Here is a 19,452-nt window from a genome sequence, read left to right on the forward strand (position 1 = left end):
TAAAAGTACAAACACTGAGCTGTATTATTTCAGATATGAGAACTATTATTTTCTCTATAAACTACTTATCTTAAGAAATAAACCATTATATCAAAAGTACAACTATTTTAAGCAAAACATTCTGTCAAATGACTGATATAAAAGGAATTTTAGATACTAAAGTAGCAAAAGAAACAAAAGCAAAGTTTTAAATTACACTAAAACGAAGTGACTTAACTATATCTATGCCTTTGCTTATGAAAATCAAGCTGCCTGAATTGCAAGTATTAAAAGGCAGAAAACCAGGGATTCTAGCCCTGACTTTGCCTCTTAATTAGCCATAAATTTGGGCAGATTTCCTACTTTCTTAGATCTCCTTTTCCATGTAAACCAGGGACTAGCCAGAAAAAAAGAATTTCATGATTAAAAGGGACCTTCCTGATAACACAGTCTAGCCCTGTCGTATTAAAAATGTAGACACAGAGGCCTAGAGATTTTAGGGAACTGTCCTAAATTCACACAGGCACAAAACTAAACCTAATACCCAAATCCAGTACTTATGCCATGAAACTGCTGTTAAGTTTAAGAATATAGCTATTCTTTATATACAAAGATGGCTACTGATTCGTTTCAATAGTACAATGATGAAAATTAAAGCTCTTATCATCTGGCCCTTTGGGGATCAGTAAACAGACTGCCAAGATTGCTGACCAGGTTAAATAAGTATAAATCTAGAGTTTCTCTATGCACTGTGTGCTATAATAACCAAGTTTGTTATTATACATAAATTATATTAGCAGCACTCTTCTTACACTATGGGATTTCACAGAAATAGTAAATGTGAAAAGATTCATAGACTCCACGCCACACTTATCAGATCTAACTTTTCTTTATTTAAAGTAACTCTTTTGAAATTTCTACTGGTTCTTCAAGAATGCCAGTTTTAAAAAATAAGATTGGGGCGCCAGAGTGGCTCAGTTAAGCATCCGACTCTTGATTTCAGCTCGGGTCATGATGTCACGGTTCATGAGATCAAGCCCTGTGTTGGGCTATGCACTGTCAGCACCTGCTTGGGATTTTTTCTCTCCCTCTCTGCCCACTTGTGCACACACATGCTCTCTCTCTCTCTCTCTCTCTCTCTCTCTCAAAATAAACAAACATCAGAGAAAAACTCCTAAGATTAATATCATATAATCCTATGAAAAAAGGTCAATAAGCACTTAATAACAGGAAGATATGCAAATTTTCATTCTATAACCGCCAACACATGCAATTGATACTATTCTAAGAATATAGGTAATATATTTCTATCTGAATCAATTACTATACTTACATTTTGGATATTCTTTAAAAAAGTCAAAATATTTTTGACTTTGAGGTGAATAGCCACTTTTGAGAATGACTAAGCTTATTGTCTCCTAACAAGAGATCCTATCAAAGCCAAGCTGACTAGAAATTCTTACTATTCATGAAGAATATATAATGAAGTCCCCAAAGAAAAGGAAATCTAAAAAAATAAAAATTTGATTGTTTCCTCCCCTTGCTTTTCTTTTAGGTGTTATGATCAAAGATATCTGACCATGACTTACATATTTAAAAGTTTATAAATGAAAATAATTAAAAGCACATTAATGTAAGAGCATCAACCTGCCGAGGAAGAAAGTTTAAAATGCTGGAACAACAAAAACCAACAAAATACCACCCCCACACCATCGTTTAAAACTTTAAATAGTAAATGAGGGAGGTATCTAACTCTGTATTTCGAAGTCAAGCAAACTATAATTGCTCAGATTGATTACTATTGGAAATGCACTGTCATACCCTGACATGACTGCTTCTTACTACATCCCTTCAGATAGAAATTATGATTCCCATTTTACAGGCTCAGAGAGTATACAGTATCCATCCAAAGGTGCACGCTTTGTAAGTGTAAGATTTAGAATACAGACCAGAATTCTGCAGAGGGGGATCAGGAGTAAAAGCATAGCAACAATAAGGGAAATACTAATACTTCCTAAGACAGCTGGTAGACTCAATGAAATGGCTGCTTTATGCACTATAGTTGAGATAAAACGTTTGGAAAGATTCAATGCAGTTCAATTTTACAGGTTCTAAATACTAGCTCAGAAGGCTAAATTTTATTCAACAAAGAGAAACACCCAGTGATTTTTTAATAGGGTGTGATATGAGAAAGAAACCTGCAGCAGTGGGGAGAAAAAAAACGCTTATTGAGCTATTAGATGGTTCCACACAATTTATAATGTAGTATAAAAGTCAGAGAGAGAAGAGGGAAGGTGTGAGCTGATAGGGCCTGACTCATGATTTTTAAAACCCTCAATTTCTGTAATAAAAAAGCATAATTGAGGGGGCAAAAATATGGTACAATCCAATCAAAATTTATCTTAGTAATAAACAAAACAACACTGATGACCTAAACATCAGGGAGTAGCCAATGTTTAAAAACAGCCTTACCTTAGGTCAGGTGATTCGGCCCTCCCATATCGGTCCTGCCACTTCCCAACGCTGGAATTGGCTTTTCTGGAGGCAGTACTTGTCTGAGACTGAGAGGAGGTGCTGTTTCTGGCGAGATAAATTTTCTATGTTTTTTCTTACATATTGTTGTCTCTGACCCCCCTTGTTCTGTCTTTTTTTTTTTTTCCTTTTTTTTGACATGCTTTTTCTAAAGTCCTTTAGCATGTTCCTATCGTATCATTTTCTTCAACTCTCTGTGGTACTAAAATCGCTAGTAGGTATTTAAATATTAACGTGTTATCAACATTTTAGTAACTCTAGAATATTTTCAGAAATCTTTTTCAAAATAGTATGTCAAAATGCAGAAATAAGAAAAGAACCAAGGGCTTATCAGGATATTATCAAGAAATAAATTTCTGTGCTTTTATGAGTGACATAAACTTCCACGGTTTCACAAAACCTTATTCAAAACTTTTGAGATTTTTTTCCCCTACACTCTTCAATAGGTACAAATATTGTTAGTGTAGCAGTTAAAAGTAACACTCTGATGTGTCTTATAAAAACCTACACTAAATAAATATATTTCATAAAAATTCCATTTCAAAGTTACTTTCAAAATAACATTCTAAAGAAAGTTAATTATATCCCTAGTACAATACTCCATAGAAAGTTCAGCTATTTACACTCTTGCCAGTCCTTTAAAAGACTAATAAGACACTCTTTCAATAGCAAAGTTTTCTATAGGAAAAAAATGTATGTTTATGTATCTGTTTATTTTTGTAAAAAGAAACAAAGGAAGAATAAACTAGAAACTAGACACAATGAAGTTAATTATTAACAGGAGTGAAAGAAGCAGGGGAAAGAATGTACCTGGGACTCTCTTCAAAGTTTTACATTGGCAAAAAAATGTCAATAAACATGGAGAAAAAGAAAAGCTAATATTGAATACAAACAGAAACAATGGATATAATACTTTACGTGATTAATATAACCACTCTAAAGGAAACTTCTGACTATTTTAACTACATACTCTCATCTTAAAAAAAAAAAAAATTCCAAAGAAATCTTGAATTCTATTTAATAGGTTTGGTTTTTGCAATGGTAAGTGCAGAAGTCCTAATCTGTTCTGAGTGTATTTTAGGATGAAGCAAAGAGTATATATACTGAAATTGTTGGGAAATAGGTTCTCAATGTGGTAAAACAGAGATGTAATCTGGATTAAGGAAAGGGAAGTAGAAATCTGTGGTGTCAAATGTGAAGTAAAAGAAGGATGAATGATTAAAATTATACATAAGGCAATTTTATATTGAAATTGGTTGTTTTCTCCCAGCCGTGAGTGCGGAAAAAGCCTAGAAACAGTGACACTCCAACAGCAATGAGCATAACTGGTGCCAAGATCTTGGTTTCTAATCATCATTTCCCATTAAAAGTCATCAAGGTGCTTTCAAGTCCCTGGCTGCTCCCAAGGAGGGGCAGAGGAAGTACAAGATAAGCATGGAACATTTGGTAAAGCTAGAAAGTAAAAAAAAATCCTCAAAAACAAAACAAAACAAAACAAAACAAAAAACATGATGGGGACATGTCAAAAGGGCACAGGAGCCACTCTGAAGAGGCTCCGATGAAGCAAGTCTGAAACAATTTGAGCATCGATATGAATTACAGTATATAAGTAGTATATATAGTTTATATACTACATATACAAATAAACCATATTTATAAGCAACAAATACACTCTCTCACATATAAAATAAAAATTAATGAGTCTAGATGATAATAAATAAGTGGAGGAGGTGGGAAAACCCATTTTTAAAGAAGAATGCCAGCTAATTAATGTAAGAGAAATAACAGAGTTAGATAATCAGTATTTTACAGTCATTACAGTAGTAACGGGAAAAAGCAAAAATCAACAATGGGATTTTAAAGTTTGGGAAGTTTAAAAAAGAAACAGGATATTTACCATCTCCTCACATATTATTTATTAAATACAAACAGTAAAAACAATAACTTTGCAGTGCAGAAACCCAAAGAACACCATTACAACTAAGTGATTAAAGTTATCATCTCTAAAAATGGGGAAAATGACATCATGTACCTCAAGGCTGATGCACTGAGGACAGAACATCACATATGTAGTTTCCTGCCCAAAAAGCAAAACCTGAACCTAATAAAGAGGAAACGTCAGGCAAACTCAGATTGAGGGAGATGACTTACAAAACAACCAGACTGCACTCTTCAAAATTCAGAGTCAACAAATACAAAGAATGTCTGAGAAACTGTCTCAGATGATACAATAATGAGATAAAAGAGTTAATTATAATGAATGACCCTGGACTGAACCCGAAATCAAGGAAAGAACTGCCATTAAAGACATCATTGAAATAATCAGCAAAATTTATGACTTGTATATTAACATACTGGCTCATTGTAAGATTTTCTCACTTTGATTAACTGTGTCCTAAGATTACATAACAGAATGTCCTTGTTCTTAAAAAATGATGTTTACAATTAACAAATGATTCAAAAAGGAAAATATTTGGGGCAAATTATAAAGCAAATATGGCAAAATGTTAATAAATGATAAATTGGGGTGAATAATATTCAATGTTCATGAGTGTTCAGTTTGTGAAAATTTATCAAGCTGTACATTCTTGACATAATATGAAAACTTTTAAAGATATAGGAAAACATTCTGATATATTAAATATTAACATTTTACTTAAGTATGCCAATTTGCTGGGCAACACAGAAAGTTAGAAACCCAGCATTTCCATCGATAAAGTACAAAGATCCATTTAAAAAAAGTTCTGTGCAAACATACCAATAGTCATCTACACATTAGTAAGGCAATCTAAGATTTTAAACAAAGGCAATACAGTGGTTAGGTCAGTAAGTAGTACAGCTCATTACTATTTGTTGGGCAGTCTCTATTATGTCTTAAATGGCACTTGCTGTCTACTCCCTAAAGTCAGTAAAATTTTACTTTCACACAGGTCCTTCTAATCTCCATAAATACAAAGACCAAAACAGAAAAACACAAGTATTTATTTAGGGAAATACTTCACAATGAACAAAAGTGTGCTTTTGATCAAGTGAAGAGGAACCCAGAAAACAAACTTTCCTAATGAAAAACAGGTACTGTTCTCTGTATCAAGAAAGTGACAACATTGACATGTTGGGCATGTTTCTATAGGTTATGGTAGCAATTATCCACTTTTTTTGGTAGTAGTGATAGATCGACTAACTTTTCTGTCATTTCTTTACCTTTTTACCGACCCTTTCCTGCCACTATTCTCCATCTCTCCTGCAGTCCATGGCCGTCCATCATTATAATCACTTTCTCAAGGACCCTCTCACCTTCCTTGCACCTTTGTCATATTTGCCTGGTATAACCACAACTCATATTAAATCCCACTAGCTAGTCTTCATAAACATACAAATACCTGGCAAGGGCAAGACAAACACATCCAAGCAAGCTGACTACTGGTCTCATTTTAAACACATAACCATCAACTTCAAGAAAAGTTGGAAATGTACAGTCTCTCTCCCTTTGTCAATTTTTTTACTCCACTAATTCGTTCCCACCAGCATATAAAAATGTTGCCATTTTTATCTTGAAAAAAAAAAAGTCTTCTTTTGACAGCACACTTCCCTCCAAGTACTGGCTACAATCTGACTCATTTCCCCTAAGTTTATTCACACACCTCTAAATGACTATTTCAGAATTTCTCCTCTTGTCAAACATTCAACACCCACTTCTACATCCTCACATCCACCAGGTAAGTCAGCATCCTGTGTTGTTGGGAAAAACCGACTCCCATCATTATCTTACCTACCCACCCCCTCCTTCTCTCCTGTTATTGAGTGAACTGCCCATCTCCTTTTTAAGGCTAACTGCGCCGCTTCCCTCCCCCCCCCCCCCATTATATCCCGTCCCCTCTGATCTTAAGGACATTGTTCTAACAACTGTCCCTTCTTGCTTCTTGAATCATCAACTTCCCCTCTAGTAACTCATTCTCGTAAGTATACAAGCATGCTGTAATTTTCATTTTAGAAAAAAAGAACCTCCTGACCCCACATTTCCCTTCAGATACTGTTCCATTTTTCTGCCCCTCTCAAAAGTAAAAAGAAAAAAATTCTCAAAGAAGTTATACATATTTTCTCATTCTAATTCCTCTCCTATTCTCTCTTGAATCCACTCCAAAAAAGTCTTTTTTCAATCTTCACCTTATACCACTAAAAAGGATCCTGGTCAGGACCACCAGCAACTTTTATGTTTTAAAATCCAAAAGCCAGGGCGCCTCACTGGCTCTGTCAGTAGGGCATACGACTCTTGATCTTGGGGTTGTGAGGTCAAGTCCCACATTGGGTGTAGAGATTACTTAAAAATAAAATCTTAAAAAAGTAACTAAAATAAAATCCAAAAGTCATCCTCAGCCCTCTTCTTCTTGGCCAATCAGTATTATTTGGTAGTTAATTGTTCTTCTACTTTGAAACTACACTGGGTGTTCTTCCTATGTCAGTAGTAATTCTTCTGTATGGATCTCCTCCCTCATTCTTATTTTTCTGACCTGCAAGGAAATGCCCCAAGGCTCTGTCCCTCTTACCACTTCTTTCGATACTTACCTCTTTTACAATCAAATTCAGTTTCACAACTTCATTTAAATACTACTTAAACACTGATCACTCCCAAATTTCTATCTCCGGCCCATACCTTTTCCCTCTATTGCAGATCCATAGATCTACTTCCTATGCAAATTTTCCACTTATATGTCTAATAGACAACTCAATTTTAGTATATCCTAAACTGAACTCTTGGTCTTCTCCCTCCAAAAAAAGCATTCCTCCCGTAGTCTCTTCTATTTCAGATGTAAAAGATCTTTTACATCTTTTGAAATGTATCCAATATCTGTCTTCTCCTCACCATCTGCACCACAACCACTTTGTCCAAGTTACCATTATCTCTTGACTAGATCACTGTTACGACCTCTTAACTGGCTTCTCAGCTTCTGCCCTTAATCTCTCTGTAGTCTGATCTTAAATAAAGCAATGAAGACTTAAAAAACCTACAGTAGATAATTTCATTCCTCTGCACAAACTCTGACAGTGGCACCCCATTTACTTTACTTATAGGAAAAGCCAAAGCCTGTATAACGGTACAATGCCCTACAAATCTGGCCCAAGGTTGGTAGGTTGGTTGGTTGGTTGGTTGATGGAGGGGGCAATCCTGCTACCAATTCCTAAATAGTTTATTAGCAAATATCTATAGAGTATTACTTCTGTATTATTTTTCCAGAATATTTCACATAAATGAAGTCATTTAATATACATAACTACCCTGTGAGGGATGTCTTATTATTATTACATTTTACAGATCAGGAAATGAAAGAACAAGATTAGGGGATGTGCTCAAGGACACAGAGCTAGTAAGCAATAGAGCCAGAATTTGAACCCCAGAAGTCTGGCTGTAGAGTCCAAGCTCTTCACATCCTTCTCTACTGCAGAACACGATAAACTCAATGAATGAGCATGACCTCTTTTAAAATAGGAAAAAAAAGCAAAAGAAGACTACATAATAAAGGAATCAGTATTCCTTAGCTATCATAACTTCTTAGCCAAACATTTTATGAGACTGCATTTATTTAAATAATATTTGAAAATGTCCATGACTAATAATTGTTATGATGAGAAGAGAGTCAAAATCCAAGATGGCTTTGTGACATTTAATTTTGGCTGAAAGTTTCAAGAATCTTTATCTTAAGGCTAAACCACATGTTCCCATATGGGCTCTTCCTGCACTTGTATATTATGAAATGTAATCTCTTATAGCAATTCAAAATTGCAGAATAACAAAACCAGAAAACTGTATAAAATAAATTTAAGCAAGTAACGCAAAAGGTAAATGATCTGGCTGAGAACGAGTAACAGCTTGGTGACTGACTTGTTTCAGGCCCAGAGAAATACCTGATTTAAGTCATCTTTACCTAACTCAAAATTAAACTGCTAACATCAAACTTCCTTAGTCTCAGTTTATCCTTTACCATTTTCCTGGTAACAGGCTAACCATTTGTCATGTTTAAATTAAAAGGACATTTGCCAGCACATTTGTTTCTTACAATTGGTACCTTGTGGAACTTAAAGTTAGGTATTATCAAAATAAACCAAAGAAAGAAAAGAAAGTGGTTTTAATTGGAAAGATTGCCCAGGCTGAAATGTCCACCATCTTTTACTAAAATCTGTAAAACACATTTAGGCCAATAGATCTAGACTTAGGAAGTCCAATAATTCTTTATGTAAGAATAATAAGCACAGAAAACAGCAAGACCATTGTTATTGCCATCTCTCCTGAATGTAAGATTGTCTTTTTTACGGACGTGTAACTATATACCATGCTTCATTTCTTGCTCACCTAAATGTTTTTTGAATGGGAAGGCACCAAGAAGAGTTTTTCACAAAGAACTCATTTTGTATTAAAACAACGTGAAATGTTCTTTGACAGAATATTCAGCGCTTTTACATTTTATAGCACTAATACAAGATGAAGATACCAATGCCTTCAATAAATGGAGTTATTAATTGTCTAACTAACCTGCTTGGTGGGAGTCCAGTCTTGAACAAAGAAGGAGGAGAAGTAAACTCAGCTTTTGTAGATGGAAGTGCTGCTTCCTTCTCTGAATTTCCAGTTCGTCCTTGCTGTACCTTAAAAAAAAGGGTTATTAGCTTATTTAATAGGACACTCAAATATACTACAGGTATTAAAATAAATTTGTAACATCTAATTTTAAATTAAATATGAAGAATGTTTTGTTGCTGAATATTTAATAAAATTACCTTATCTTAGAACAGCATTATGAGAAAGGCACCAAAGATGGATTATGGAATCAAAATGTTTCCAACTATTAACAAGTTCACATTAATGTTACTTAAAAGTCTAGTAAGCTCTAACTCTTTAGTCCTTTCATAAATTCCCTCAAACTGCCACAAATGAGCCCAAGATACATGGTTATGACCCCACATTTCAAAGTTCAAGAAAGGCCTTGAAGAATTTTCCTCTTCTATGTTTACTACCATTCTAAGAAAACAACCAGTGGCCATTTTCGCCATTCTGACCATTTTCTATTCAGACTGTGATTTGCTCCAACGTAAATATTAACAACTTTCCATACCATTTGTTTCCCCATCATCAACAGTACACTGTCCTGCCAGTTCAGCACACTTAAAAGCTTGATGGCTGTTTCCTTAATAACCTCTATTCCCTCCTTCATATTGACTTTCAAATCAGTTATCTACTTACTCCATAATTTCTCCCATATTGAGCCATCCTTTCTACTCCTATCAGATCTTTTGAGTATGGTCCAGTCATACTCCTTTAGACTGGTGAAATTTTTCCTTTATGTTCTTTTGCTTTTATACTCACCTGCCTATCTTAAATCATCATTTATTAAATCTAAACAAACTACATTTACCCTACACTTGAAGAACATCACACCATATTTTATGCCCTACTTAAATTCTACTGTTCAGTCTAAATTCAGCATCATTCTCTTTCCCCAGGAGACAAAGGCCAAGAAACCCTCAGACACTTTGATACACTCAAACCACTGATTCAATTCCAGAAACTATCTACCTTTCACGTAATCATTACATGAGAAAAAGAATATATTTGAGTCGTTAAAATCAGATCTCTTATTAATACCACAGAACCTAATCCACAATTGGTGTCTTCATACAATTAGGGTTTTACACGGACATTTTACTTGAAAATGAGTTCTACTCATTAAAAAAACTCATTTAAAAGGCCCAGATCCTAATGAGGGATGACTGAGGATCAGCACTAAGACAATGAGGATAGAAAGAAATGGATTTGATAGACACTTGACAGGTAAACTGACAGAATGTGGTGACAAGAGAAATAAAACATGGTTCACTCATCAAACATTAAATATCTATTGTTATCTAAAAATCTTTCACCAGAAGCTGAGATTACAGAGAGAAATACAACAAAATCTCAGGCCATGGGACAAGACAGACACATAAACAACTAGAGCAATACAATAAATGCTATGAAAAAAGTATCTATGAGATAAAAATGCTATGAGAACACAGAAAAAGAAATGTATTATTCTTCCTGCATGTCAGGAATATTGAGAGTTGACAGTATGGTCTCAACTGTTCCCCTGAGCTCCAATAATTTATATCCAACATCTTATCTATCTAATAAGCAACTCAAACTTACTGTGGTCAAAACAAAACTACTGATTTCCTACTATCCCCCATTCTGATTCTCCCCAAGTTTTCCCCAGTAAATAGTACCATCATCGACTGAGTTGCTCAAGAGAAAAAAAAAAAAAAAAATCCCAGGAATTATCCAATAGATATGACAATCCTATGTCAGCTGTACCTTTACAATATATACCAAATTCAACCATTTATTATGTCCACCCCTAAAACCCAGGTTAAACTTACCACTTCTCAACTGTTCTACTGAATTGTCTCTGCTTTGACCTTACCTCTAAAAAATCTATCCCCTGTATACAGCCAAGCACTGTTATTAAAAGTGTAAATCACCTCATGTCTCTCTCCTGCTCAAAATTCTCTAATAGTTTCCCAACACAAACAGAATGAAACCTAAATTTCTTATCATGGACTACAAGGATTTATACTGCATTTAGGTTTTATTCAAATCTGTATCCCAATACCTAAAAACAGTGCCTGGAATAAGTTTTCAGTATATATTTTTATTTGACTGACTTTGGGATTCACCTTAAATGTCACTTCAAAGTCTTTCACAGGACATGGAGTTTTGGCCCAATTATCTAATCAATCACGACTTTTCCCATTAAGTCAGAAAAACTCTAAGATCACAAAGTCTAGGTCTATAATGCTCACCTCCCCTCCCTACTTAAGTCAGAGCTGCTTCCTAACATAGTCAATGCTCAATTAAAAACTGGGGAGGGGAATGGGAAGAGAGTTGAAGAAGTAAAAGAGGAGGGAAAAAAAGAAAGAGCAAAGATGAAAAAAAAAGAGCAAAGATGAAAAATTATTTACAACAGGGGAAAAGACATCAGGAAGACAGTACATTTTTAAACATGTAAAAATTGCTTGTGTTTCTTAGTTTTCTTTTCTCCTTTATTTCCTTGTAAAATACTCTTACTAATTCTGAAAGTCCTTCCCATTTTAGCAAGTCTCCTAATCAACTTGCATCCACTTGTTTTTCTTCAGATGTTGCACTCAGGGTTACAGACAGAATTTGTTTAACCAGAATGAGATAATTTTTTAATATGATCTCATATTTTAAGAAATGACTGTAAGATACCATGACAGGTTCTCTAAACACAAAGTCATGTCAGGTCTTACATATCCAAACAAAAGTTTGACTGAAGTCTGTAACCTTGAGAAGCTCAATATTTACCCAAATTATGCTACCAATGTACCAAAACTTAAATTATTTTATGAAATTTCCTTCAGCTACCCTTCACAGGTTAACCTTCCAAACAAAATATCTAAAAAGAAATTTGTTGTGTGCTACACCCAAATAATGCATCATGCAACTATTTAAAATGTTATCAAAAAACTTTAATAACCCAGAAAGGCATCTGCCACATAAATGTTAAGGTAAAAAAGGAAAAGTAGCAAACCATATAAATTACCAAAATTTTGTTTCAACCCACAAAAACAAAAAGACTGCGAACACAATAAAATTTGGGACTCTGAAAACAGATGAAAAGATAGTAACTGACTGAGCAGAATAAAGAAACCTGAATCCTAAGTCAGCAATAAGAAAATAAAGATACTATGATTCTCATGGCAGAACCCCAAAAGGTTCAGCAACTGGACAACTCCAGTTTCCAGATTTTATTCATATTCAGAGTTCCCAATCACCTTTTGAGTGGCCCATTCCCTTGTGAGTGAATGGCCAAGGACCAACAAACATTTGAGAAAAGTCAGTCAAAGGCCAAAAACAACAAACACACTATGCAGGAAAATCTAAATGAAACAAACAACGTATCATCAACACAAATATCTTTTGAGAGACAGATGAGAAAAAAAAAACACTATATCACTGCATGCATGAACAACAGCAGGACACTAAGGTTAAATACTAAAGAAAAATTTTCTTGAATATTAACAATATAATCACAGAAATGACAGTGAACAGAAGGGTTATAAGGTGGAAAAAATTTCCCAGATAATGGAAGACAAAGAGGTGGAAAGTAAAAGAGAAAAGAAAATTAAAGGACCGGTATAAGAAGTCCGATATTTAATTAAAAAGGAATTTTAAAAAAGGCGGGGGGGCGGTGGTGCCTGGGTGGCTCAGTAGGTTGAGCATCCGACTTTGGCTCAGGTCATGATCTCAAGGTTCATGAGTCTGAGCCCCACATCGGGCTCTGTGCTGACAACTTACAGCCTGGAGCCTGCTGCAAGTTTCGTGTCTCCTCTCTCTCTCCCTCAAAAATAAATAAACATTAAAAAAAAAATTAAAAAAAAAAAAAAGGAGTGCGATATTTGAATAGGAGGCCCAGAAGACATTAGAAAGCAGAGAGAAAGTAAAAAACATAATAGAAGAAAATATCCCAGAAATGAAAGATACGTGCTTCCAAATTAAAAGGGTACAAATGAATGCTTGGTATAATGGACAATAACAGACACATAGTTGTGAAATTTCAAAACACAGCTTATACATACACAGAGGAAAAAAAAATCATCTATGCATGTGTGTGCACATATAGACATAAAAATATTTTAAGAGAAGATTGTGGTCAATTTTTTTTTCACACATACTATGTAACCCATTCCCACTAGTCACTCTTCCCTTGCCCCTCACTCCGAATTATAAAATTACACAACTGCTTTTATAACCAATTAAGTGACTATTTTTCTATTAAACTTCATCTCCTTTCATTTCACTGAAAAACAAAAATTAAGCCAAAAAAGGGGTCCCTAGGTGGCTCGGTCAGTTAAGTGTCTGACTCTTGATTTCGGCTCAGGTCATGATCTCACAATTCATGGTTCATGGGATTGAGCCCCACTCGGGTTCTGCGCTGTTGGCATGGAGCCGGGCTGGGATTCTCTCTCCCTATCTCTCTGCCCCTCCTCCACTTTCATGTGGTGCTGTCTCTCTCTCTCTCTCTCTCTCTCAAATATGAACTTAAACAAGTTCATTTGTACTATTTTATCTACTTGTTGGTTCATTTGTACTTACTTGGTTCATTTGTACTATTTTATCTACTTGTTAATGTTTGAGAATTTACTTAACAAGAAAGTAAAAAAAAAAAAAAAACCAACAAAAATTTAAAGGGGCTGGTAGGTTGCTTATTTCTCAGTTGATCAAGGATGAAACAAGTATCTTTGCAGTAGACATGAAAAGAATTTAAATTATGATTCTTAAATCTGTCCCCTTTGTTCATTCACTACTTTAAGATCTGGTCCTTATTCATTTCATTTCTACAGTATTGCAAATGCTCTGTATGTGGTCTCTGACTTCCTTTTCTCCTCCTTACATTCTAGAGAACACTTGTAAGTTCTTTTTCTAAAAACCAAATTTGCTCACACTATTCTACTCAAGAACTTTCAAATGGCTTCCTATTGTCTACACAAATGTCTGTAGACTAGTTTCAGATTAAGGTCTTTCCTATCATGGTGCCCCATTTCTGCCATTTCTAAGCTTCTCTCCTGTAATACCTCTCATCTACCCCAACTCTCCATTCATGCTATCTGGTTTTGCTCATACTGCTCTCTCTGCCTACAATGTTCTACACCCCATCTTCTAATGAAAACTCACTCATCTTCCGGTTATCATGTTTGAATCCTTCTAGACTCTGTATCATAGGACAATCCACTCTATCCTCTCAACTCCCTACTGCACTTTGATAATACCACTAACATAACATTTCTCACAATATATCATGGTTAGTTCATACGTACACATCGCTTAGACCATGAGCTCCTTAAATACAGAGTCTGTTTTCCCATGGTATCTAGCACAGTGCTGTGCACATTAGAGGTGCTCAGACGTAACGGGAAAATTGGGGAAGTCCTTTTCCTTCTCAATCACCAATCCTAATAACTGTAGTTCAAACAGTGGATTAATGGGTAAGAGCTTAGACTTCCTTTTTTCAACCTTACACTGCTGCCAGAATTGTTACTTATTAGGTCACTTCCAAAATTATATTACTTGTATGTCACTTTCATGCTCACAAACAGGGAATAATTCCTCCAACTCATCCTCCTTGTTTCTAGGCCTTCTAGAATTGAACCACACCTCACAAAGCAATCTCTCTTCTATTCCATTCCGAAAAGAACTCATCCAATCAGGCTAACTTCTTAAATACTACTCTCATCCACTTCTACTCAACTGAGTTTCTTTCTTTGACCAAGCCATTTCCTCATCCGCAATACTTTTTTGTGTGTGTTCTCCACACTCACAAGGCTCTGATCAAAATGGCGTATGCTTTGGGGCACCTGGGTGGCTCAGTCGGTTAAGTGTCCAACTTCAGCTCAGGTGATGATTTCATGGTTCGTGAGTTCCAGCTCCACATCGGGCTCTGTGCTGCCAGAGCAGAGCCCACTTCAGATCCTGTCTCCCTCTTTCCTTGCTCCTCCCCAACTCGCTCACACGTGCACCCACTCTCCCTCTCAAAAATAAACATTAAAAAAAAAAAAGCAGGTAACTTTAAAAAATAAATAAAATAAAATGGAATGGCAAATGCTTCTCTAACACTGCATCTTTACCCTTTTAAGAAAACACAGAAACAGAATGGAACTATATATAAACACTCAATGTTAATAATACCTAAGAAATTTGCCTCTGCATATTTGGGATACCAATTACATCCTTATAATATTTTTTGTATTCTCCAGAGTTGCAGGATAGATAATGAAAAACAACTCATACTTTTTCAAGAATAACAGTCCTACAAAAACCTGAACAATGATATTTCTTTATTTAAGGTGACAGCAATTCATCTGAAATTTAATGTCAAGTAAATTGTGGCCTGAAAATGCCAAACACTCACATATAACCAGTAGTTGCAGATCCTGAGCAACATCAATAAAATATATCCTACAGACCACAATATGCATAAAAAATGTGAGCCATACACATTATTAAAATATACACCCTGTTCCCAAATCAGTATTTCTAACAGATGAATAAATATTTAATGCCCATTATCAAGGCAAATAAAACCATGAAACTATACTCATCAAATTCAAACGCTTATTCCTTTGGAAGCAAATGAATGAGAATGGAACAATGACCTCCCTCCCTCTCATATAACCCAAAGAAACTTCAAAACAATGTTGATAGACCGTATGTATATTAAAAACTCATTCATGGTGACACTTCCAAGAAGAGACCAGCCTCTAGTGCTCACTTCAGCAGCACATGTACTTAAAAAACAAACAAACAAACAACAAAAAAAAAAAACAGAGAGACCTTGGGGTGCATGGGTGGCTCAGTAGGTTAAGCATCCAACTCAATTTCGGCTCAGGTCATGATCTCACAGTGGTGAGACTGAGCCCAGAGTCAGGCTCTGCGCTGGGCATGAAGCCTACGTAAGATTCATTCTCTCTCCCTCCTTCTCTCTCAAAAAAAGAGAGACCAGCCCCTAGGAATTTCTTTTTATTCCTTAGTTTTAGAAGTCTACTGCAAAAAGACAAAGTATACAGAACTTGGCAGTTTTACAAAGGCACCTTGTTTTCATTTGTTAGAAAAAAATAAAAAGCACCACTGCAAACAAACTATTTCATCATCAAGACAACTAGCTTTCCTATCTATTCATTGGAATCAAGTACAATATATTCAATCCCTGAAGAAGAGAGCACCAAAAAGAACCGGATGGCCATTTAAAATAGAATAGACATCATCACACACTTTCAAAAGATTTACAGCAGAACAAGAACCAAATACTTACCCAAAGTAGGATGTAAATTAAAATTAAATTCTCTACACAGAACTGTGTCCAGCAGAGCGGCTACATCTGCGGATATAGCACATGTATTGCATAAGGCAGTATTTTGGTGCCAGGGCTGCAGTCCCAAAAGGATCACAGGAAAGTTCCTGCCCACAAAGTTCCCTGAGTACACAACCCAATCTAAAAGCCACTCCCAGTCTTCATTCCAGTGTCGTTCAATACAAGAATCAAGAACTAAGAATTAAGGTAAAGGAAAAAAGAGTACACAATCAGGTATTTTAGAGAAAAGTTTGTAGGTTGCTGTGTATTGCAGAAGTATGAAAATACGGTATTATTCTTTGGACTGGGTCTGTGATCATATGGAATGGAGAAGCCAGAATTCAGACTTGATACCCAAGTGGTAATAACAACCTGCAAGTCCCTACCTAAACCTAATCCTTTTAAGTTATTAATTTTACACATCAATGGCTTTATCCTATTCTGTTGAGTCTTTCTTAGAGACTCTCTAAAACGGCCAAGCTTCTTGAGACATCTCAAACTCTAAGACACGTTACCCCAATGATTTTAGTGTCATAAAGATAATAAGCAGTATGCCATCTTCCTTATCATTTTTTAAAAGAAAATTAGGAAAATAATTCTCCCATTCTGATAAAGCATGATCTGAACTGAGAGCTTAGCCTATCGGCATGAACTTTTATGTCCTACAAGCAAACATACACTATAATTCAAAATAAAATCACAACATACAGCAAGAATAGTTTTACTTGGCATATGTTAGTATAATAGGCTATAAATTCACATGCTTGCAAAGTGGAGATAAAACAACAATCAGCAAATTTGTAAGTCACCAGGAAGCTGAAGATTTGGAAAAAAGGTAGCTATTTCCACTTTAACCTCATCCCTTGAGTAGTGGTATGGGAGCAGACTCAAGAACAAAAAAATGAGAGCAACCAAGGATAATTTACTAAAATTCACCTTAAAAAGATTGAATCTGCCATCTTGGATCTCTGCACCTGGTGTAACTTCCATAGTACAGTCTTCGGCCTAAGTTAAATAACATATTCCCCATTAAGATACCACATAATTTTTAATTGATAGGCCACATAAAGACAAACTAGCTGTAGCTAGTCTGTGACTTGAAACTAAGAACATCAGATAATCATTAATATGAAACTCTGAAAGGGAAGGAAGGGAAAAAAAACAAACATGATAAAAAGAATGAAAATTTTAAACTATCTTATAGCATTTAACCACCTTTATGGGGAAAAAGTGATTTATCTGGGGGAGTTTATTTGGGACTGTAGAAAAGGCTGGGGTATTCTGGAATATTTACTAATTACCGTAATTTTATTTGTAGTAGAGGTAACTGGTATAACTTCAAGTCCCATTCGTATCCTCTTTTGTTTTTCACAGTAAGCTTTCCAGGTATCTTCATTAAACCCATAATTAAAATAATCAGAAAGATCAGCACCTAAAGATAAAACATAGTATTAGTGTATAAATATTTCAATTTTATTTTTATGCAGCATACAAAATATAAACTATAAAAACAAAAATTTAGTGTTCCGTCAATTTTATCACCCCTTCTAATTTTCCCAATTACTAATATAAAGCAATAGGACTATAAAAATTTTTGATCACAAGTATCTCCTTTAAGCTAGAGAATATTATGCTAAGTGAAATAAGTTAGTCAAAGACAAATACTATATGTCACTCATATTTGGAACTTAAGAAACAAATGATCATGGTGGGGGAACGTATTTCCTTTAGAAATGGTGTCATGATAAAATAATATGCAAATAATAAGATTTAATAATATAGGTCATCTTACTCTTGTAATTAAGACAATAAAAATTACATTAAAAATACTCTTCTAAATGACTGTTGATACTAAAAATCTTTCGAAACAGATACAGTCCACAGGAATCTTACCGGGTTTACGCCATGGTTTATCTTCAAAGGAATCCAAATCTACCTCCAAGAGTGGAACTCCGTTAATGCTTCCAGGTGCATCGAGGTCCACTCCCTTGACTTTTGTTCCTATTTTATACAATTACAAAATGGTGAAGGAGCTATTATCAGCACAAAACTGAGAGACACCACAGGTAAATAGAAATCATTGACACCTTTTTACCACTGATACCACTAAATATGGCAGAGGTTCCAAACACAGCATTTAGAGTAATACTAGCATAAATAAAAAGCGAGATCAAACTTTATGGAATAGCTGTAAAATAAACTGGATTGAGAGATTAGGGACTTGTTACTTATAAGGAATTCCTGTACCAATAGGAAGTTGCTAACTTCCATGTTTGAAATCACTTTTTTTGTACTGCCTGTGAGCTAAGAAAAGTCTACTTTTTTAAAGGGCTGTAAAACAAGTAAACCAACCATGTGACAGGAGCCCTGTGACCCACACAGCCTAAATATTTATTATGTAGCCCTTTCCGGAAAAAGTTTGTCCACCTCTATGATGTATGGTGAAAAACTGCTCTTTTTAACTGAGGTGTAATACCTCAACTTATGACCTATTCATACATTCGACTTATTTTCCTATTGATACAGCTGCAAATACAAGTTTTACCTGTAGTTCCATAAACTCTTCCCCCTGTTTTGATGTTAAGATTTACAGGTGCTGTACCATAACTCCTAAAAACAAAATAAAAATTATCCTGAGAAATGTAAACAAAACAGCAATATATTCAACATGTACAAACAAACTATACACCCACATAGTAACTAAACAGACTAATGACTGACACATTTTAGAAAATGTTCTAAACTAATTTCAAAAGTCTGTCACTTGCTCAATAAGAGAAAAAAATATTTTTTAAAAGTCTCAACTTGTTTTTCATCTGAAAACCTATCAGCCACTAAGTATCTCACTGTAACAAACTTCACAAGAAACGGGGCTAAGAGGAAATCCATCTCTATCACTTTGTCTGCATTTCCTCACCTACAACATAACAGCAATCATGCAAGAATGAAATTTCTCCACTTTGTTCCCGAGTCCAGTGACCTCCTTATAGTCCTTCCTACATTTGATATTGTTGATAATTCCTTTTCCAAATATCCACAGAATACTTTT

General features: G+C 35.1%; 1 protein-coding gene across 30 annotated transcripts in view; it reads right to left on the reverse strand.

The window, feature by feature from the left end:
- Positions 1–19,452, reverse strand: part of FIP1L1 (factor interacting with PAPOLA and CPSF1) — an 81,727-nt gene that overhangs the window by 46,864 nt on the left and 15,411 nt on the right. For 4 of the 30 annotated variants that reach the window (XM_043572641.1, XM_043572633.1, XM_043572638.1 and 1 more), the window contains 6 exons: positions 18,949–19,013; positions 18,297–18,404; positions 17,705–17,835; positions 17,340–17,408; positions 9,038–9,147; positions 2,452–2,559 (listed from right to left, as the gene is read on the reverse strand). In XM_043572641.1, the coding sequence (XP_043428576.1) occupies positions 2,452–2,559; positions 9,038–9,147; positions 17,340–17,408; positions 17,705–17,835; positions 18,297–18,404; positions 18,949–19,013 (591 nt within the window). The remainder of the gene's footprint in view (positions 1–2,451; positions 2,560–9,037; positions 9,148–17,339; positions 17,409–17,704; positions 17,836–18,296; positions 18,405–18,948; positions 19,014–19,452) is intronic. The other 26 variants (XM_043572643.1, XM_043572634.1, XM_043572639.1 and 23 more) reach the window with 7 other exon arrangements.

This window comes from Prionailurus bengalensis, chromosome B1 (assembly GCF_016509475.1).
Source record: "Prionailurus bengalensis isolate Pbe53 chromosome B1, Fcat_Pben_1.1_paternal_pri, whole genome shotgun sequence".
Classification (NCBI taxonomy): domain Eukaryota; kingdom Metazoa; phylum Chordata; class Mammalia; order Carnivora; family Felidae; genus Prionailurus; species Prionailurus bengalensis.